The 22,633-nt window shown below is 42.0% G+C and overlaps 2 protein-coding genes across 4 annotated transcripts in view; one reads left to right on the top strand and one right to left on the bottom strand.

Moving 5' to 3' along the window:
• Positions 1–13,804, top strand: part of aldh9a1b (aldehyde dehydrogenase 9 family, member A1b) — a 29,902-nt gene extending 16,098 nt beyond the window's left edge. The window contains exons 2-13 of one of the 2 annotated variants that reach the window (XM_029705379.1): positions 438–448; positions 667–881; positions 1,757–1,902; positions 2,126–2,255; positions 2,404–2,538; positions 2,730–2,926; positions 3,064–3,204; positions 3,338–3,526; positions 3,710–3,797; positions 12,329–12,470; positions 12,708–12,820; positions 13,045–13,804. In XM_029705379.1, the coding sequence (XP_029561239.1) occupies positions 704–881; positions 1,757–1,902; positions 2,126–2,255; positions 2,404–2,538; positions 2,730–2,926; positions 3,064–3,204; positions 3,338–3,526; positions 3,710–3,797; positions 12,329–12,470; positions 12,708–12,820; positions 13,045–13,139 (1,554 nt within the window). In that variant the 5' untranslated portion in view covers positions 438–448; positions 667–703 and the 3' untranslated portion in view covers positions 13,140–13,804. Of the gene's footprint in view, positions 1–327; positions 449–666; positions 882–1,756; positions 1,903–2,125; positions 2,256–2,403; positions 2,539–2,729; positions 2,927–3,063; positions 3,205–3,337; positions 3,527–3,709; positions 3,798–12,328; positions 12,471–12,707; positions 12,821–13,044 lie in introns of those variants that run through there. The other variant, XM_029705377.1, reaches the window with a different exon arrangement.
• Positions 13,805–13,872: 68 nt separating this feature from the next.
• On the bottom strand, positions 13,873–22,261 carry zte38 (zebrafish testis-expressed 38). 2 transcript variants are annotated; one of them, XM_029705393.1, is made up of 12 exons: positions 21,624–22,261; positions 21,228–21,372; positions 20,998–21,061; positions 20,834–20,870; positions 20,719–20,739; positions 20,565–20,591; positions 20,396–20,463; positions 20,167–20,315; positions 14,931–15,175; positions 14,706–14,754; positions 14,539–14,579; positions 13,873–14,406 (listed from the first exon to the last, which is right to left on the bottom strand). In XM_029705393.1, exons 1-12 carry the CDS (start codon positions 21,672–21,674, stop codon positions 14,353–14,355), a joined length of 951 nt encoding a protein of 316 aa, XP_029561253.1. In that variant the 5' UTR covers positions 21,675–22,261; the 3' UTR covers positions 13,873–14,352. The 2 variants fall into 2 exon arrangements, with proteins under 2 accessions (XP_029561253.1, XP_029561252.1); XM_029705392.1 differs by having other exon boundaries at positions 13,873–14,579; positions 21,624–22,237.
• Positions 22,262–22,633: the final 372 nt, after the last annotated feature.

Genomic DNA, 22,633 nt, shown 5'->3' with positions numbered 1-22,633 from the left:
TGTATGCAGTGTGGTAAAAGTTTCCCAGTTCTCTGTAACCTCAAACTACATCAAAAACTTCAATGTAAATTTGCCAATGTAAGATTGCATATTGTTCAGTTTTCCTCAGCATTGTACATTTAATTTACTGTTTGTGCTAATTGTTGATCCATTCAACTGTACTGAGATTAGCAGGTTTAGATTTCCAACATGTCATTGGTTTCTACATAAATAATAAACTATTTTAAGGTGTTGAACCTCTTTTTAATGTCATTTTTTCTTTGCCTCGAGCCCAACAGCTGCATGAATTGAATTGGTTTGCGCATGTTCTCCTGTAGTTACGGTTAATTTCCAAAGCAGCATTTCTCGTAGCAGCAGTTCGTGGTCGTACATTTTGGGGTTAAATATAAAGTTTACATTTTATGATCGCATTGTAAAACATCTAACATTTCTACAAGGACATGTTTGTGTAAGTTCAATGCAACGACATGTGGAATTGTTATTTTGTTACAACTGTCAGTTAATCGCTATATTTGTTTACGGATAGTTGAATTGTTGCCACAGTTCGACTGCCAGTTAACGTTAGCTTGCTACATTTAACTCACATGCATGATTATTGCTTGAGGGTTTTGTTTACTGCTGTTTTTGACATGACTAATAATAGCCTACTGTTTTTTGCCGTTGTAGCTAGGTGTCCACTGTCCGAAGTCCGACTGTCAGAAAGATGTTTCAAAAGCTTGTTTTGTTCCGGCGGCTCCGACCTGCTGCTCTACTCTCTGCAACTCTACGTTGTGCCTCATCGGGGACGGTGGACGTCAAAGTCCCGCTGAACTTCTGGTGCGGAGACAGAGTGAAGATCAGGGATGTGTCAGCCACTGAGCCCGTTTACGAACCTGCAACTGGTAGCTACCTGGTTTCTAAAGAGTACTCTCTGAAACCTCCGTCGACTTTTATAACGATTTATTTTATCAGAACTTGATTTTTACATGTTTATACAGCCAAAGTGCTTTTTCTTTTATTGATTAACTTCCACTGTTGGACTTAGATCTGAAGTCACTTTGATTTTATTCAGCTGGCTGAAAACCAATTGTTTGTCACACGACACATCATGTATCCTGTCATAAACTTGGCACTGTTTCCTTGTTACAGTCACTCAGTGGAATGGGTATATAGTTGATGGGTGTACCCACATCAGAACTGGAGGAATACACAATTTACTTGTTGATATAACTTGTCATGTTTCTCATAGCATGTCAGATTGTGTGTGTGTGTGTGTGTGTGTGTGTGTGTGTGTATATGACTAGCGCTATAATGGCACAGATACGAAGATGAGTCCTCTATCTATCTCTATGGTTGCGCCTCATTGGGGACTGTGGAGGTCAAAGTCCCACTAAGGGTTAATGAAAAACTGAAATTGATCTTAGGTCTATATTAATTGATGTTAACCCCAAATGCTTTCTTATATTGATTAATCTCCACTGTTGGGCTTTGATCTGAAGTCATTGTCATTTTATTAAGCTGGCTGAAAACCAATTGTTTTTCACACACGCATCATGTATCCTGTCATAAACTGTGCACTGTTTCCTTGTTATGGTCACACTAAGCTGAATGGGTATAGGCATAGTTGATGCGTATATACCCTGCACTGGAGTGGAGGAATACACAATTTCCTTGTACTACGTTGATATAACTTCTGTCATGTTTGTCATAGCATGTCAGATAGTTTGTCCAGCGTGTGTGTGTGTGTATGACTAGCGCTGCTGTTTTGTGCTGGCAGGTCGGGTCCTGTGTGAGCTAGAACTCTGTGGGTCTGTGGAGGTGAACCAGGCAGTGCAGGCAGCCCAGTCTGCCTACCAGGGCTGGAGCCGGATGTCAGGGATGGAGAGGGCACACATCATGATAGAGGCTGCCCGTATCATTGAGGTATCCATCCCAGAATGCATCTCTTTTTGATACCAGAGTTTGTTCTGCCCCCCCATACAGTCAGAACTGAACACAGAATCCATCTCATTGCTCAAGATTATACTGTTTGCACATGCTGTAGGTTAACTTGAGTGTACTGATTTGGAATGTTTCAAAAGTCAGTTCATTTGAGTTTTTGGATTGAAGTCTCTGACTATTGAACTTGCTCTCCTGTTGTGGACAGAACAGGAGAGAGGACATTGCGGAGATCGAGGTGGTGAACAACGGGAAGTCCATCACAGAAGCCCGAATGGACGTGGACTCTGCCAGACTGTGTATAGAGTATTACGCTGGGGTGGCCAGCACTCTGGCAGGTTGGCATGACGATGGATAGGGGGGGTTACACTGGGTCAGTTGGGGGGAGGATTGTTGGCATTAGTGTGTAGTAAAGATATCAAGATGACTAGGTATGCCGCTGACCACTAATGGTGTTGTCACTGTTTGCCTGTTCTGTCCATCTAGGCCAGCATGTCCAGCTACCCGGAGGCTCCTTTGCCTACACACGGCGGGAGCCTCTAGGCGTCTGTGTGGGGATCGGTGCATGGAACTACCCCTTTCAGATAGCAGCCTGGAAGTCGGCACCAGCCCTGGCCTGTGGTATGACCACACACTCTTTTAAGTTACAGTATAATGTCAAACACATACTTTATTGCCATAATTGTTACTATGCAAAACAATGCAACTGTAATCTTTTAAACTTGCTCAATTTACATTGACACAAACACAATTGCTAGAAATAAAAATGTTCAAACATTCCTTTTCCCTCTGTCTTGCTCTCACCCCGTCAGGCAACTCCATGGTGTTCAAGCCTTCACCTGTGACTCCAGTGACGGCGGTGCTGCTGGCGGAGATTTATGCCAAGGCCGGGGCCCCAGAGGGACTGTTCAACATAGTTCAGGGTGGGCAGGAGACGGGCAGCCTGCTCTGCCACCACCCAGACGTGGCTAAGGTCTCATTCACCGGCAGTGTGCCCACAGGCAAGAAGGTAAATCTAACAATCCCAGAATAAGATCGCAATTTACGTTTTTTGTGTTGAGACTCTACAATTCATACAATGTCCATTGTATTATGGGAAAAGTAGTCTTTGGCATTAACACATAACAAAACACTCTTAACCCTCAGATTATGGAGATGTGCTCCAAGGGGGTAAAGCAAGTGACTCTGGAACTTGGTGGGAAGTCTCCTCTGCTCATCTTTGAGGACAGTGACCTGGAGAATGCAGTGAAGGGGGCTCTCATGGCCAACTTCCTGTCCCAGGGCCAGGTAGGGTGTGGGGTGTGCAAGTTTCAGCGCTTTTGATCCCAAGTTTCAGCTCTTTCAACGCGGTGACACAGTCCTTAACACCAGCTCCTCTATGAATGTACTTTTTTACCTTGTGTGTCTTTGTTCAACCCAGGTTTGCAGCAATGGGACCCGGGTGTTTGTTCAGAGGCAGATGTTGCCTGAGTTCCTGGAGGAGGTTGTGAGGAGGACCAAGGACATTGAGATAGGGGACCCACTACTGGAGAGCACCCGTATGGGAGCACTGGTCAGCCGGCCACACCTTGACAGAGTCCTGGGCTACGTCGATCAGGCCAGGAAAGAGGTACAATTCAAAGAGACTATAAAAGTACCTCTTTTCAATAGTATTATCTTAAGTTCCTGGTAAGCCGTAAGAATCAGATCAGACCAATAATAATGGGCAAAAATTATGTCACTGACAAGTAAATTGACTGCTTTACTGACTGCATGACTGAGATGAAGTAAGACCATTTGACTCTGACTCTAGGGTGCCAAGGTGTTGTGTGGAGGGGAACCATTCGTTCCTTTAGATCCCAACCTAAGAAGTGGATACTACATGACACCATGTGTATTGGGTGAGCCTAGTTTTTATTATTATGGACTATTGGAAGTACACTCCCCTACCTATGTATTTGGACTCTATACCCGAGCATTTTGGATTTGAGATCAAATCTTTTATGAGGTGACTGTATGGAATGTCACCTTTTATTTGAGGGTATTTTCATACATATCTCATTTAGAAATTAAAGCACTTTATAGATCTAGACTCCCCCTTTTGAAGATGTGAGTATTCTGACAAATTTCACTTATAGTTTACCAAAGTAGTCAAAAAGTTGGATATTTGGTCCCATATTTCTAGCACGCAATGACTACATCAAGCTTGTGACACTACAAACTCGTTGGATGCATTTGTAGTTTGTTTTGGTTGTGTTTTGGGTTATATTTTGCCCAATAGGAACTGAATGAAGACTGGAGTAATTTACTTTCTAAGTGAGTAGATAAGATGTTTCTGAACACTTCTAAATAAATCTTAATAATGCCACGATTAAGAAAAATAATGATGAACAATGTTGAGTGAGAAAGTTAGAGGCTATAACAAATCAAGCTAACCATTCACCCATTACCAATAATGAAGAGATTAGCATTTTTGGGGGGCTATTATCTTTCTCCCTCTAACTTTCTCACTCATCATCATTCACGATTCATTCATGACTATCCATAATCATGGTAGCATCTACATTCACGTAGAAATGTTCACAAACATCTTCTATTCTTACTTACAATAAAAGTGTCTCCACCATTCACTTCCTATTGGACAAAACATAATCTGTGACAATCAAAACAAGCTGTAAATGCATCCAACAAGTAGAGCCACAAGTACAGGACTTCACGGTTCCAAAAAGTTGGACCTGGGGCTTTCCCACCCGAACCCGATATGCATAAATACATTTTTCAAATATTGAGACCCATTCTGAATGGACCCGAGGACAACTAGACCCCGTGCTGTATAGACCTGGTCGGATCCATACCGGTCGGGTCTGAGTGAGGGAAGCGGCAGAAAAGTATAATTTTTTTAAGCTACTTTATTATCCAGAGTTGATAACGTGTGAGAGGAGGGGGAGAGAGGTGCTGCTCTAGCAGGCGGGGGAGGGGCCATACTGTGAGCGAGTGACACGGGAGCAGGGAGGGAGAGACTGCAACCAACCAAGCCGACTACTATAGTAGACTAATAGCTGCCGTAGCTAGGTTATTTATCCTCAAATATGATTATGTAGTACCTGTCTTGACTGTGTCAAACCAAGATGGCGTAGCAGTCGGACTTGTTTGTCTTTGTCTTATCCCGTGTAAATAGCCAGTTCTTTTCGTGTATATTTTAATCTCACTTTCTATCTACGAACTAAATCTACGAACTAAATATACTTTCCTGCAACCCGCCTCACACAATATGGTATGGATCTGATATTTTTATTCCTTATAACCGGAACTTCCATCAGGAGCTAGCCAGCTACCCAGATACCCAGACCTGGCCCGGGTATCCTGGAAGGATATTGACCTCATCCCGTCAGTAGAGGATGTCTGGTAATTCTTTAAAAGTGCTTTCCTCACCATCTTAAATAAGCATGCCCCATTCAAAAAATGTAGAACTAAGAACAGATATAGCTGTTGGTTCACTCCAGACTTGACTGCCCTTGACCAGCACAAAAACGTTCTGTGGCATACTGCATTAGCATCGAATAGCCCCCGCAATATGCATCTTTTCAGGGAAGTTAGGAACCAATATACACAGTCAGTTAGGAAAGCAAAGGCTAGCATTTTCAAACAGAAATTTGCATCCTCTAGCACAAACTCCAAAAAGTTTTGGGACACTAAAGTCCATGGAGAATAAGAGCACCTCCTCCCAGCTGCCCACTGCACTGAGGTTAGGAAACACTGTTACCACCGATTAAATCTATGATAATTGAGAATTTCAATAAGCATTTTTCTATGGCTGGCCATGCTTTCCCCTACGCCGGGCCAATGGCTCTGTACTCCCCACAGCAACTTGACCAAGCCCCCCCCCCTGCTTCAGCTTCACCCAAATACAGATAGCTGATGTTCTGAAAGAGCTGCAAAATCTGGATCCCTACAAATCAGCTGGGCTAGACAATCTGGACCCTCTCTCTTTCTAAAATTATCCGCCGCAATTGTTGCAACCCCTATTACTAGCCTGTTCAACCTCTCGTATCGTCTGAGATCCCTAAAGATTGAAAAGCTGCCGCGGTCATCCCCCTCTTCAAAGGGGGAGACACTCTAGACCCAAACTGTTACAGACCTATATCTATCCTGCCCTGCCTTTCTAAAGTCTTCGAAAGCCAAGTTAACAAACAGATCACCGACCATTTCGAATCCCACCGTACCTTCTCCGCTATGCAATCTGGTTTTTGAGCTGGTCATTGGTACACCTCAGCCACGCTCAAGGTCCTAAACGATGTCATAACCGCCATCAATAAAAGACAGTACTGTGCAGCCGTCTTCATCGACCTGGCCAAGGCTTTCGGCTCTGTCAATCTCCGCATTCTTATCGCCAGACTCAACAGCCTTGGTTTCTCAAATGACTGCCTTGCCTGGTTCACCAACTCCTTCTCAGATAGAGTTCAGTGTGTCAAATTGGAGGGCCTGTTGTCCGGACCTCTGGCAGTCTCTATGGGGTGCCACAGGGTTCAATTCTCGGGCCGACTCTTTCCTCTGTATATATTAATGATGTCGCTCTTGCTGCTGGTGATTCTCTGATCCACCTCTACGCAGACGACACCATTCTGTATACTTCTGGCCCTTCTTTGGACACTGTGTTAACTAACCTCCAGACGAGCTTTAATGCCATACAACTCTCCTTCCATGGCCTCCAACTGCTCTTAAATGCAAGTAAAACTAAATGCATGCTCTTCAACCAATCGTTGCCCGTACCCGCCCGCCCGACTAGCATCACTACTCTGGACTGTTCTGACTTAGAATATGTGGATTACTACAAATACCTAGGTGACTGGTTAGACTAAACTCTCCTTCCAGACTCACATTAAGCATCTCCAAACCAAAATTTAATCTAGAATCGGCCTCCTTTACTTATGCTGCTAAACATACCCTTGTAAAACTGATTATCCTACCGATCCTTGACTTCGGCGATGTCATTTACAAAACAGCCTCCAACATTCTATTCAGCAAATTGGATGTAGTCTATCACAGTGACATCTGTTTTGTCACCAAAGCCCCATATGCTACCCACCACTGTGACCTGTATGCCTTCGTTGGCTGGCCCTCGCTTCATATTCGTCGCCAAACCCACTGGCTCCAGGTCATCTACAGTTGAAGTCGGAAGTTTACATACACTTAGGTTGGAGTCATTAAAACTCGTTTTTCAACCACTCCACAAATTTCTTGTTAAAAAACTATAGTTTTGGCAAGTCGGTTAGGACATCTACTTTGTGCATGACACAAGTAATTTTTCCAACAATTCTTTACAGACAGATTATTTCACTTATAATTCACTGTTTCACAATTCCAGTGGGTCAGAAGTTTACATACAGTCAACTTAGTGTGTCTTTAAACAGCTTGGAAAATTCCAGAAAAATATATCATGGCTTTAGAAGCTTCTGATAGGCTAATTGACATCAGTTGAGTCAATTGGAGGAGTACCTGTGGATGTATTTCAAGGCCGACCTTCAAACTCAGTGCCTCTTAGCTTGACATCATGGGAAAATCAAAAGAAATCAGCCAAGACCTCAGAAAAAAATTGTAGACCGCCACAAGTCTGGTTCATCCTTGGGAGCAATTTCCAAACGCCTGAAGGTACCACGTTCATCTGTACAAACAACAGTACGCAAGTATAAACACCATGGAACCACGCAGCCGTCATACCGCTCAGGAAGGAGATGCGTTCTGTCTCCTAGAGATGAACGTACTCTGGTGCGAAAAGTGCAAATCAATTCCAGAACAACAGCAAAGGACCTTGTGAAGATGCTGTAGGAAACAGGTAGAAAAGCATCTATATCCACAGTAAAACAAGTCCTATATCGACATAAGCTGAAAGGCCACTCAGCAAGGAAGAAGCTACTGTTCCAAAACCGCCATAAAAAAGCTAGACTACGGTTTGCAACTGCACATGGGGACAAAGATCGTTCTTTTTGGAGAAATGTCCTCTGGTCTGATGAGACAAAAATAGAACTGTTTGGCCATAATGACCATCGTTATGTTTGGAAGAAAAAGGGGGAGGCTTGCAAGCCGAAGAACACCATCCCAACCGTGAGGCACGGGGGTGGCAGCATCATGTTGTGGGGGTGCTTTGCTGCAGGAGGGACCGGTGCACTTCACAAAATAGATGGCATTATGAGGCAGGGAAATTATGTGGATATATTGAAGCAACATCTCAAGACCTCAGTCAGGAAGTTAAAGCTTGGTCGCAAATTGGTCTTCCAAATGGACAATGACCCCATGCATACTTCCAAAGTTGTGGCAAAATGGCTTAAGGACAACAAAGTCAAGGTATTGGAGTGGCCATCACAAAGCCCTGACCTCAATCCTATTGAAAATGTGTGGGTAGAACTGAAAAAGTGTGTGCGAGCAAGGAGGCCTACAACCCTGACTCAGTTACACCAGCTCTGTCAGGAGGAATGGGCCAAAATTCACCCAACTTATTGTGGGAAGCTTGTGGAAGGCTACCTGAAACGTTTGACCCAAATTAAACAATTTAAAGGCAATGCTTCCAAATACTAACTGAGTGTATGTAAACTTCTGACCCACTGGGAATGTGATGAAAGAAATAAAAGCTGAACTAAATCATTCTCTCTACTATTATTCTGACATTTCACATTCTTAAAATAAAGTGGTGACCCTAAGACAGGGCATTTTTACGAGGTTTAAATGTCAGGAATTGTGAAAAACTGAGTTTAAATGTATTTGGCTAAGGTGTATGTAAACTTCTGACTTCAACTGTGTAAGTCTTTGCTAGGTAAAGCCCCGCCTTATCTCAGCTCTCTGGTCGCCATAGCAATACCCACCTTTAGCACGCGCTCCAGCATGTATATTTCACTGGTCATCCCCAAAGCCAACTCCTCCTTTGGCCGTCTTTCCTTACAGTTCTCTGCTGCCATTGACTGGAACAAATTGCAAAAATCACTGAAGCTGGAGACTTATCTCCCTCATTAACTTTAAGCATCAGCTGTCACAGCAGCTTACCGATTATTGCACCTGTGCAGTCGTGGCCAAAAGTTTTGAGAATGACACAAATATAAATTTTTACAAAGTCTGCTACCTCAGTTTGTATGATGGAAATTTGCATATACTCCAGAATGTTATGAAGAGTGATCAGATGAATTTCAATTATTTGCAAAGTCCCTCTTTGCCATGCAAATGAACTGAATCGCAAAAAAATAACATTTCTACTGTATTTCAGCCCTGCCACAAAAGGACCAGTTGACATCATATCAGTGATTCTCTCGTTAACACAGGTGTGAGTGTTGACGAGGACAAGGCTGGAGATCACTCTGTCATGCTGATTGAGTTAGAATAACAGACTGGAAGCTTCAAGAGGAGGGTGGTGCTTGGAATCATTGTTCTTCCTCTGTCAACTATGGTTACCTGGAAGGAAATGCATGCCGTCATCATTGCTTTGCACAAAAAGGGCTTCACAGGCAAGGATATTGCTGCCAGTAAGATTGCACCTAAATCAACCATTTATCAGATCATCAAGAACGTCAAGGAGAGCGGTTCAATTGTTGTGAAGAAGGCTTCAGGGCGTCCAAGAAAGTCCAGCAAGCACCAGGACCGTCTCCTAAAGTTGATTCAGCTGCGGGATCGGGGCACCACCAGTACAGAGCTTGCTCAGGAATGGCAGCAGGCAGATGTGAGTGCATCTGCACGCACAGTGAGGTGAAGACTTTTGGAGGATGGCCTGGTGTCAAGAAGGGCAGCAAAGAAGCCACTTCTCTCCAGGAAAAACATCAGGGACAGACTGATATTCTGCAAAAGGTACAGGGATTGGACTGCTGAGGACTGGGGTAAAGTAATTTTCTCTGATGAATCCTCTTTCCGATTCTTTGGGGCATCCGGAAAAAAGCTTGTCGGGAGAAGACAAGGTGAGCGCTACCATCAGTCCTGTGTCATGCCAACAGTAAAGCATCCTGAGACCATTCATGTGTGGGGTTGCTTCTCAGCCAAGGGAGTGGGCTCACTCACAATTTTGCCTAAGAACACAGCCATGAATAAGGAATGGTACCAACACATCCTCTGAGAGCAACTTCTCCCAACCATCCCGGAACAGTTTGGTGACGAACAATTCCTTTTCCAGCATGATAGAGCACCTTGCCATAAGGCAAAAGTGATAACTAAGTGGCTCGGGGAACAAAACATGGATATTTTGGGTCCATAGCCAGGAAACTCCCCAGACCTTAATCCCATTGAGAACTTGTGGTCAATCCTCAAGAGGCGGGTGGACAAACAAAAACCCACAAATTCTGACAAACTCCAAGCATTGATTATGCAAGAATGGGCTGCCATCAGTCAGGTTGTGGCCCAGAAGGTAAATTGACAGCATGCCAGGGCGGATTGCAGAGGTCTTGAAAAAGAAGGGTCAACACTGCAAATATTGACTCTTTGCATCAACTTCATGTAATTGTCAATAAAAGCCTTTGACACTTACGAAATGCTTGTAATTATACTTCAGTATTCCATAGTAACATCTGACAAAAATATATAAAGACACTTGAAGCAGCAAACTTTGAAAATTAATATTTGTGTCATTCTCAAAACTTTTGGCCACGACTGTACACAGCCCATCTGTAAATAGCCCATCCAACTACCTCATCCCCCATGTTATTTATTTTTGCTCTTTTGCATCCCAGTATTTCTACTTGCACATCATCATCTGCACATCTGTCATTCCAGTGTTAATGCTAAATTGTAATTATTTCGCCACTACGGCCTATTTATTGCCTTACCTCCCTTATCCTACCTCATTTGCACACACTGTGTATAGATTTTTCTATTGTGTTATTGACTGTACGTTTGTTTATCCCATGTGTTGTTTTTGTCACACTGCTTTGCTTTATCTTGGCCAGGTCGCAGTTGTAAATGAGAACTTGTTCTCATCTGGCCTACCTGGTTAAATAAAGGTGAAATAAAAAATATAATTTACATTTTAAAAAACGGGAGAAGCTAGTTAGGCTAAATGAGGCTGCAGTGCATGCTCTTTCTCATCCTACAGTTACAAATAACAACAACTCCATTCAGAATATTAAGTAGCAGCCTACCTGTTGGCTACAAATAACAATAATATAAAGTAGCAGCCTACCGGTTGGCTCCAAATAACAATAATATAAAGTAGCAGCCTACCGGTTGGCTCCAAATAACAATAATATAAAGTAGCAGCCTACCGGTTGGCTCCAAATAACAATAATATAATGTAGCAGCCTACCGGTTGGCTCCAAATAACAATAATATAATGTAGCAGCCTACCGGTTGGCTCCAAATAACAATAATATAATGTAGCAGCCTACCGGTTGGCTCCAAATAACAATAATATAATGTAGCAGCCTACCGGTTGGCTCCAAATAACAATAATATAATGTAGCAGCCTACCGGTTGGCTCCAAATAACAATAATATAATGTAGCAGCCTACCGGTTGGCTCCAAATAACAATAATATAAAGTAGCAGCCTACCGGTTGGCTCCAAATAACAATAATATAAAGTAGCAGCCTACCGGTTGGCTCCAAATAACAATAATATAAAGTAGCAGCCTACCGGTTGGCTCCAAATAACAATAATATAAAGTAGCAGCCTACCTGTTGGCTCTTGGTCATTTAAGCCTATCCTTGTCCTTTAACTTTTAATTCTGTCATTTTAATTCCATCTTCCATTGATTAGATCTCTCTGAACTGTTGCCACACGGAGGCTCTATGACGGAAGCCTATTGGCGCTTTTGATGACTTATGATTCGTCAACAACAACAAGCTACACGCTTCAGGCTCCACTCTCGTGAAAAGCAAGCTCAGCAGCATAAATTATAGAAATTATCTCTCTACTGCAGCAGTCACATTCAGATCTGTACGGGTCCTTCCGGACAAGTTATTTAAAATTGCACATACCTGAGACCCGTGACAATCATCACGTCAGAGCGGACCCATACCCGTGACATTATTCTGGATTCGGAGCCACGTGGGCCCGTCTCTGGTATTGGGGTACAGGTGGATCCTTGAAGACCTCTAGTCACAAGCTTGATGTAGTCATTGCGTGCTAGAAATATGGTACCAAATACTAAACTTTTGACTACTTTAATACACTAAGTGAAATTTGTCAAATCTTCAAACGGGGGGAGTAGATCTATAAAGTGCTTTCATTTCTAAATCAGATATGTATGAAAATACCCTCAAATAAAAGGTGACATTCTGTACTGTCACCTCATATGCAACATATCAAATCCAAATGCTGGAGTATAGACAAATTTTAGCATCACTGTCCAAATACATACATAGGGGAGTATTTATAGTCTCTTTAGCCAATACTCATTGTACTGGTTTACTATTTATCTACCTCTTTCTTTCTCTCCCTCTTGTCCCTGCATCTCTTGGCCATAGGCGACTGCACGGACGACATGACGTGTGTGAAGGAGGAGATCTTTGGGCCTGTGATGTCTGTGTTGTCCTTTGAAACAGAGGAGGAAGCTCTGCTGAGGGCCAACGACTCCGCCCTGGGCCTTGCTGCGGGGGTCTTCACCAGGTGATGATGTCATATAACACAGTTATCAGGGTTGTGTTCTGTAGCGAGAACGTTTTTGAAACTGAGTGAAACAGGACGGTACTTCCTGGAGTTGTCCAATAAGAACAGTCAGTGTTCCTTTTTGAGTTTCAAAACGTTTTGCTACATTATACCATGAGCACCACCCTTCAGCTTGAGGTACACATTTAATCCCACTTCAGTGTTTGACCTGTTTCTTGCCATGTGTCTGGCCTGTAGTGACGTCAAGCGAGCACACCGTGTAGTGGAACACCTGAAGGCTGGATCCTGCTTCATCAACAACTATAACATCACCCCTGTGGAGGTGCCCTTCGGAGGTTTCAAGATGTCAGGTACAGTCCTACTGTATTCACACCAGATACCTGTTCTTTTCCTCTATGAGAGTATCAGACTTTAAACATGTAGGGGTTATTTGTAGTGTAGTAATCACGTTGGTTTGTTTGAATACCTTTTTTCATAAACATTTTCCACAGTATTTTGTGTTTGGTAGACTACTGTCAACAATAGTAATGTCATGTGTCAAGAAGAATCAACATTTGCCGTTGTCTCTCCACAGGCATCGGGAGAGAGAACGGTCAGGTGACTGTAGAGCACTACACACAAATGAAGACTGTGTTTGTGGAGATGGGGGACGTTGACAGTCTCTTTTAAACGTCAAGCCAGACCAATGGAGTCATGCAACTCAGAGATGTTCTGGGGGATGAAATGCCAGCGTCCTGAGACAGAAAAAGGTCTCTGGTACGTAGGTAGTTGAATGAAGGATATACAGTAATATTGCCATCCATCTCTGATAGAGTTTAGCTTAGTTAGTTATTCTCCATTAAAAAAAACTGTGATAAGATCTCCGTTCTGAGCCAAATGGATAAATCGAAAGCCGTGCCTTGATATTTTGTAACAAAATATTTATTAAATTGATTCCCATAACTATGGATGCCTTACATAAAAAAAAGTACTTGACATTATGCAGCATGTGTTGTACTTTTTGTCCCATTTTGTCACTATTTGCCATTGGATGTAGGTTACAACAGGGTAACTGTGGTGCCCGTCACCTGTCAGAAGTTTGCCATTTCTGTAACTTTTTGGTCACTTACAGACGCTCTTATCCAGAGCGTCTTACAGGAGCAATTAGGGTTAAGTGCCTTGCTCAAATGCACATAAACAGGTTTTTTTTATCTAGTCAGCTCAGGGATTCGACCCAGCAACCTTTCGGTTACTGTCCCAACCTCTTAACTGCTAGGCTACCTGCTGCCCCATTTCTTTGTACAACTGTATTTTTACTTTGTATGGATCACCAAATCAATGTTTACCATTTCAAAGTTGTGTGCATGTCTTTTCATTTCACCCTTTTTCATTTCTTCATTAATATGCATGACAAGTTTATAAATGGGTTTTGAAGTAAAGCTTTAATTCCATAAATATCATACTTACAATATTTTATATTTCAGGCATCACATATGGAACCAGCATGTCATAGGTTTTGAATTAATTTCATAAAAAATAAAAGTTAAAGAACAAAGTATAAAAAATATACAGCTATAATAAAACAAATGGAATTGATTTTCCTATGAATGGGAAAATATATTAGAAATGTCTAAGATATTGTAGCTATATATATTATGTGTTGTATAGGCAATGAACTGCAAAAAAAAGACCGTAAGGCTGGCTTTACTACTTGGGTTTAAATAGTCTGTCTAGAAAATGTTCAAACAGGCATAGAAATTAAACATTTATGTAAACATGCTTGGTGAGTAAAATCCTTGTAATCTAATGAGGAAGTTACATCCTCGATCCACATTCATGTTTACTGTGTCTGACAGGAAGCTGAAGAAGCAGGGCCTTCACTGCTGTCTTCATCAAAACATTTTTATTGCTCTTTTCTTCCTTTTTTCTTTGCCAGTTTACTGGCAGCACCTTTACTCTGTTTGAAAGAATATCGTTTTTACACCATTGTGCTGCTGTTCACCCATGCAGCTCTATCTTCTCTTCCTCCAAAAACAACACGGAAACCATTGTTGACCACAACCAACCAACTGCTCACAAACTCACTTACCTTTGCCACAGGTTTCTTGGGGTTCTTGAACTGTGCAGACTCTTAGAGAGGAAAAAAGTTATTATCGATATGTTAAATTAGTTCATTTATTGTTATTTATACCATAAAACGCATCCAGGTTTCATACGGAGAAAGTAAAAGAGATTGTGATTATCATTCCTTATTACCATCTTCAGAGGGAAAGTCATCTTCCTTGTATCTCTCATTGTCAGGATCCTGTGAATAATCAAACAAGACAATAAATATCAGCAATCTACTGTGACTGAAACCTTGGCAGTTGGCACATTTCATTATTTGCATTGATCTAAGTGTGTGGCGAGAAGACTCTTGTCTTCAGATCAAACGTGTTCAAGTTAGCCATTTTATTTGTGCTTTAGTTAAGGACAGCCCACCTGTGCACCGGTTAGCGCCAGCCCTGGCAGAGTGCTCTGCGTAGCCGTGGAGACCTGACTCTCCTTCAGGTAGTTCCCCTCTTGCAGCTTCTCCACACGGCCCTGCTCCGCCGCTACCCTCACCTTCAGGGCGTGGAAAGGGGTGTGCACCTCACCCACTCTGAAGTGCACCGCCATGCCCTCGAACCACAGGTTGTCATTTACCCCCTCCTTGAAACCTGGAGGCTCATAGTCAGCAGGGGTGACTGGGTAGAGAGGAAGGAAAAATAACGGAATAATTAATGATTGATTGACTGACTGACTCACTGAACATGATGCTTTGTGAGCTTTCTAAGTCCTATTAAACAACTGCATAATGTAATACAACCAAGAGACATCGTATTTGACTAAAACTACAATTAATTAAATGAGAAGCATCTGCTTTCGTCAATTTCGAAAGACGTGACCCAATAATTACTTTCTGTCTTGAGGTTCCAATACAGACATATTAAAGGGCTGTGGAGATCATGAAATTTTGTCAGCCGGTGATTGTCATTCAAATAACTGCCCGTCTCGTTAAGCAGCTCTGGCTTCCACTCATAGCCTACAAGCCACTGATGTGGACCTTTGGAACGTCTACATTTTAAAACGTCTACATTTTAAAACGTCTAATAAATCCATATAATATAGCCTACAGCATCACAATAAATCAATTATTTTAGATAGGTCTAAAGAAACATGATAAGAAGAAAATCAGAAGAGCATATTCTGAGTTATGTCAGGCCCTGATCTGGCTGTGGGCTACACTAGTTCATTTAGCAGGCAAGATTTGCTTATAATTCCAGTGGCATTATTTTATAGTACTAACAATACAATTGAACATAGCTGATTAAAATGGAAAATATGGGCCTCCCGGGTGGCGCAGTGGTCGAAGTCACTGCATCGCAGTGCTAGCTGTGCCACCTGAGATTCTGGGTTCGAGCCCAGGCTCGAACCCGCTGGCTGCGGCCGGGAAGTCCATTGCGCGACGCACAATTGGCCCAGCGTCGTCCGGGTTAGGGAGGGTTTGGCTGACAGGGATATCCTTGTTTCATCGCGCACTAGCAACTCCTGTGGCGGGCCGGGTGCAGTGCACGCTGACCAGGTGTACGGTGTTTCCCCCGACACATTGGTGCGGCTGGCTTCCGGGTTGGATGTGCATTATGTCAAGAAGCAGTGCGGCTAGGTCGGGTTGTGTTTCGGAGGACGCATGGCTCTCGACCTTCGCCTCTCCCGAGTCCGTACGGGAGTTGCAACGATGAGACAAGACTGTAACTACTACCAATTGGACACCACGAAAAAGGTGTAAAAAATGTATTTAAAAAATGGAAAGGATATTTTTCCCCAAACAATTTGAGTGCGCACATGCGGCCATTCTGTGTTGAACAGTTAAAAGTTATTTATGCAACTTTAGTTATGATACAAACCTTAGGCTATATGTTTTGATTTCTAATACATTGTAACATGCTGACCACACCGCTTGCGTCGTGCGTGCATTGCAAAATAAATGTACACATAAATGTTATTCAATCATTGCACCCAGACTGCTCGCATATGTCAACGAGCTTCTCCTTAGCCAGGCGCTAAAATAGAACTTAGTTCTATTTGTGATGTGTGACGCACTGCAAGTCCCGCCTCTCCCATCTCCTCATTGGTTTTAAGGAGCATATTCCCACGTGGGTGATTGAAAGATGAACTGAGGTCCACACTCCAGTCCAGTTGGTGGTGGTAATGCACCTTAAAGTTGGTTGCCAACTGCCATATAAAGTCCAAAGAAGAATAAGAATCCTGAAGGAGGAGAGATTACTAGAAACAAACTCTGTTTAACCTTTTATCTGTGGATTAATTGTTGGAGTAGAGGACCTTGTGCATTACAGATAAAATAACAACCCAATGTTTATATCCCAGGACAAATTAGTTAGAAACTGCTAGCTAGCTAAATTGCCATAAATGTTTAATGCTTTTCGACCTATCCCCAAATTACTAGAGGTTCAGAGTTTGTTTTTATATTTCAACCTGTGTCCTGATCACGTCTGGTGTGGGTAGACAAAATCAACATGCGCGCGAGCAAATGGTTTGGTCAGCATGTAAAGCTGCATGATGCGACAAATTATTATTTGAAAAAAGTTGCATAAAAGGGAAGAGTTCTGCTCTGTTTCTTGCGCAGGCTGAACACACTTCATCAGTCTCTCATTCACAATTTGACAAGCACTGCTTGCAGCACAGGCTGCACACAGTATTCTCAATTGAATCTGGTCTTTACATATAGCCTACTAATATATATTATTTTTTATTTAGAATGGCCCACAAAAAATAAATATATCATCCATAGCCTGCACTCAAATAGCGAATGTAGGTTATGTGCAGTTACTTTTTTAATGTTCCTGGTAGGCTACACCGTTTTTAAAGCAGATTAATGTGCTTAATTTTTTAGAACTGAGCAATAAATATAGCAGCATGAGAAAGCTTGGATCCACTTTTAATAAATAGTGGGCTTATAACAACACGTTTCACTAGGGCTTCCGAGTGGCGCAGCGGTCTAAGGCACTGCATCTCAGAGCATGAGACGTCACTATAGTCCCTGGTTCGAATTCTGGCTGTATCACATCCGGACGTGATTGGGAGTCCCATAGGGCGGCGCACAATTGGTCCAGCGTTGTCCGGGTTTAGCCGGGGTAGTCTATCATTGAAAATAAGAATTTGTTCTTAACTGACTTGCCTAGTTAAATAGAGGCTCTGTAGACTATGGGCTGGCTCTCCAATCATGTTTCAGGGGTCTTGGGCCTATATAAGCTATGTCTGGAGTTATTTGGCCACTTCAGTTGTGATACAAACCTTAGCAAAACATACAGTGCCTTCGGGAAAGTATTCAGACCCCTTGACTTTTTCCACATTTTGTTAAATTACAGCCTTATTTTTAAATTACAGCCTTTCCCTCAGCAATCTACACACAATACCCCATAATGACAAAGCGAAAACAGGTTTTAGAAATTGAGCTCAGGTGCATCCTGTTTCTATTGACCATCCTTGAGATGTTTCTACAACTTGATTGGAGTCCACCTGTGGTAAATTCAATTGGACATGATTTGGAAAGGCACACACCTGTCTATATAAGGTCCCACAGTTGACAGTGCATGTCAAAGCAAAAAACAAGAGTAGAGTTCCGAGACAGATTGTGTCGAGGTATAGATCTGGGGAAGGGTACCAAAAAATGTCTACAGCATTGAAGGTTCCCGAGAACACAGTGGCCTCCATCATTCTTAAATGGAAGAAGTTTGGAACCACCAAGACTCTTCCTAGAGCTGGCCTGCCCAGCCAAATTGAGCAATAGGGGTAGAAGGGCCTTGGTCAGGGAGGTGACCAAAAACCTGATGGTCTCTCGGACAGAGCTCTAGAGTTCCTCTGTGGAGATGGGAGAACCTTCCAGAAGGAAAACTATCTCTTGCAGCACTCCACCAATCAGGCCTTTATGTTAGAGTGGCCAGACGGAAGCCATTCCTCAGTAAAAGGCACCTAAAGACTCTCAGACCATGAGAAATAAGATGCTCTGGTCTAATGAAACCAAGATTGAACTCTTTGGACTGAATGCCAAGCGTCACGTCTGGAAAAAACCTGGCACCAGCCCTACGGTGAAGCATGATGGTGGCAGCATCATGCTGTGGGGATGTTTTTCAGCAGCAGGGACTGGGAGACTAGTCAAGATTGAGGCAAAGATGAACGGAGCCAAGTACAGAGAGATCCTTGATGAAAACCTGCTCCAGCTCACCTTCCAACAAGACAACGACCCTAAGCACACAGCCAAGACAACGCAGGAGTGGCTTCGGGGCAAGTCTCTGAATGTCCTTGAGTGGCCCAGCCAGAGCCTGGACTTGAACCTGATCGAACATCTCTGGAGAGACCTGAAATTAGCTGTGCAGCAACACTCCCCATCTAACCTGACAGAGCTTGAGAGGATCTGCAGAGAAGATTGGGAGAAACTCCCCAAATGCAGGTGTGCCAAGCTTGTAGTGTCATACCCAAGAAGACTTGAGACTGTAATCACTGCCAAAGGTGCTTCAACAAAGCACTGAGTAAAGGGTCTGAATACTTATGTGATATTTCAGTTATAAATTAGCAAAACTGTAAAAAAAAAAACCCAGTTTAATCAATTTAAGAATAAAGTTGTAACGTAAACAAAATGTAGAAAAAGTCAAGGGGTCTGAATACTTTCCGAAGGCACTGTATAAGCCTATGGGCTAGGCTACAGGATGCATACAGCTATGATTTGAAAAAGCCACAAGAAAAATGCATGCGCTGTGCATCATTCACAAGTGATAATATTCTTACCATTCAGACTATTTTCAATTTAATCTTGTCTTTACATATACTAAATAATGTGTAAAATTAGTTTTGATTTAGAATGGGTCATTATCATGCACATCTCGGAACAGGGGCAAGGTAAAAAAAAAAATACATGTCATCTGTATCCACTTGAAAAGCAAATGGGAGGACGCTTTTCCAGTGGTTAATTTTCAGGCCCGCCAGGTAGGCTACTTTGATTGTAAAGCGAAGCAATGTGCTTAATATTAGGAAAGTTGGGAAATACATACAGTAGGCCAAGCCTATAGAAAGCTCATGAGATCTTCCTCTTTTTAATAATAGAGGCCATCAAAACTCTGTTTTCTCACGCAATTGCATAGCCTATACAAATGTTGCGCAACAGGAACATTTATTTTATTCCATGCATCAACCAGCTATGAGGCGCTGGCGCTCACTGCGCAACAGGTGATCCTTTTCCGCTTAACCTCTGAATGCCAGGGCTCTCATGAGAAGCATTTCGCTACATTACAAGCATTTCACTACACCCGCAGACAAGCATTTCGCTACACCCACAAGACCATCTGTGTATGTGACCAATAAAATTTGATTTGATGAAGTGTTTGTTTTGATTTTCGAATGCATTTGCATTGATGTCAGAGTGATTAGTGGAACACTAGAATGCTGAGTACTGGATATTAACAACTGGCCGTTAGCAAGTTTGGTAGGCTACTAATGACCATCAGAAGCATCAGAGCGCAGTTTTGGAGAAACCTAGTTACTGTGACTCACTGTCACATGGAATTTGACTGCAATCATGACTCCTGACTGCCGGTGTGGCAGTAATACGGTCACCGTAACAGCCGTAGACATATACAGTAGTAACCCTTACTGTCAACAAAAATAAAGGGATTTGCCTTACTGTCGTCAAAGTAGTATAGCTTCATGGTGAGGTAGACATCATTGGGGAGCATGTCCAAGTTCTGCATGAGAAGAAACAGCTTCCTGATCAGGAGGACAGAGGCCTTCTTGGTATCCTCCATCGTGATCTGCATCTCCACATTCTGGTTTCTGGGGATTCAAAACGAGATCAGATATTTATCTTAGGCTGAATCAAAGCTTAAATGAGAAGATTGAAGCCACAAATTCACCTCAGAATGTCCATCTGTGGTCCTTTGTCTGTGTATGTGAACTTGAACTGGTATGACTCGATGATGCACTAATGGAGGGAGAAGCAACCATTAAAATTTTAGAAGCAATGGAACTTCAGGGAACTTAGCTTTGTGTGTGTGTGAAGGGTTTTAAGGAGTGAGAACTTACGTTGGGATTATCTGGATTGGTGCAGACCTGCATATCATATTATACAAATTGTAAAGCTTCCATATCATTGAAATAGTGAGACCATTTTTAAATACAACAGTTGAGGACAAAATATGTATTTAGAAAAGACACATTGTTGCTTAGATTCACCTACCCCAATGAACACGACTTGAAGCTGTAAAAAGATAAGAAAATAGCCACACGTTGTCTGTTAAAACAAAGCAAAATGATGAAACACATTCAAAAGAACCATAAGGTCCTGTACTTACATATCCTCTCTCTAATGCGTCGAAGCACCCCATCAGCCTTCAAAATAATAATTTAATGTCAGAATATGACCACCATCAAATGTAATTTGAGTGTTGTCTAATGTGGGAAGCTGCTGTTTTGTATGAACTTGAATTATGTCTGTCTTGCAAAATAGTTTACTTACCACTTTACAATTTTGCAGACACCAGGTGTTGTGCAGTCTTCTCGTAAAACTTTGATGCATAAATCTGGTGGATACATAAAAACAGTTGCTGAAAAAGACACTATGATAAAGACAGTATTATTTTTGGTTGTGTGGTGAGTGTTGACACAATTAACGTTATGCATGTGCTTGTTTACAACATTTTTAAACAACATGTCTTTGGAAAATAACCTTATCTGCCCTCACATCACCTTCTAGATATCGAGATCTGTAGGCATCCTCAGGGAATATTCCTCTGAGATATGTGATGGAAGAAACGGCGAGGGCCATCATTCGCTTCACAAAGACCAGGGACTTTTCTTCAGTTTTCAGTTCGTTTTGAAATAAGCTGGTCCACTACAGAGGGGGAAAAACATTTCCGAATCTGGTGGATGTTCAATGACAGTGCAGTTCTCATGCAAGACCACTTGAGTACGCCAGATGACTGACTGACTGATGACAGAACTGACGTAAACTAGCTAACTATGCCTGCTAATGTTATTGCAGAGATTGAAAGTGCGTTTTCTCCGTTTCACCAAGTGAAACGTATATTAATTTCGATATACATTTACACAAGCTCATATTAATCGAGTGTTTCGTTGTCATACCTCTGCTGTCTCCTGTTTTTTAGGCCTACTACACATCTTTCCAGCTGCCATCGTGAACGTCGTTGGTTTGTCGTTAGCTAACTTACAGTAGCTAGCGGCCTAACTTTACAGTTCTGTCAATTATTTCAAAATTATTTATATATTGTTAAAATAAGTGTGCGGTTTATAGGTAGCTAATGTTCATGTGATATACTTTTGTCATAGACAAAACCACTAGGTAACTAGAGAACCTACCCCCTTGTTCAACCTGAGGTAAAAAGTACCGCGAGACCGAGGTTAACTGCACTCTTTTTTTTCCTAATGTAGAATAGTGTGTATACATACAAGTACACAAATAGACAACGATAACATATGCAAGGGAGTACAACCAATTACAGATTATACAAAGACCTTAAAAGAAACACACATATTGATTGTTTTAACAGCTTTCTTATTAGAAGAATGTTGAATGGTCTTAATGTACTGCTCGAATTCCTTATAGAAAACACGGAAGTGTTTTTTTTATTTGTGAATTTACATTTATGAATATGACATTTAACATTAGCACAATTAGATTCATGAGGTAAAATTGTTTTTCTTTATCTTTGGTTAAGGAAACCGAGCAGCACATTCTCCCATAAAAAACAAAAGTCAAAAGAACAAAAGAATATTAACAATTATAAAACTGTGAATACCTTTCCATAATTGTTTTACATGTAGACAATGCCAAAATAAATGCGAAATTGTTTCTTGGTGCTCAACACAAAAAGTACAATCAATGTATTTTCTGATTTTCTTCAGGTAATGATTCGCAGGGTAATACTTATAGATCATTCTGAAAGAGAACTCTTTGACCTTGTTAACAAGCAAGTGTGTGTTGTAATAACCATACTTTTTCACAACAGATATTAGTGACCAATGTATTCCAGTAACTTGTGACATAAGGAATGGATACAATATCCCTGAGGGAGCAAGGATAAACATATTTTCCCTATTGGAGAGTCAACTGGATTAAGCGAGGGTAGGTCAAG

Source organism: Salmo trutta, chromosome 21 (genome assembly GCF_901001165.1).
Source record: "Salmo trutta chromosome 21, fSalTru1.1, whole genome shotgun sequence".
NCBI lineage: Eukaryota > Metazoa > Chordata > Actinopteri > Salmoniformes > Salmonidae > Salmo > Salmo trutta.
The sequence above is the reverse complement of the archived record's forward strand: the minus strand, read 5'-3'. Positions and strand labels throughout refer to the sequence as shown.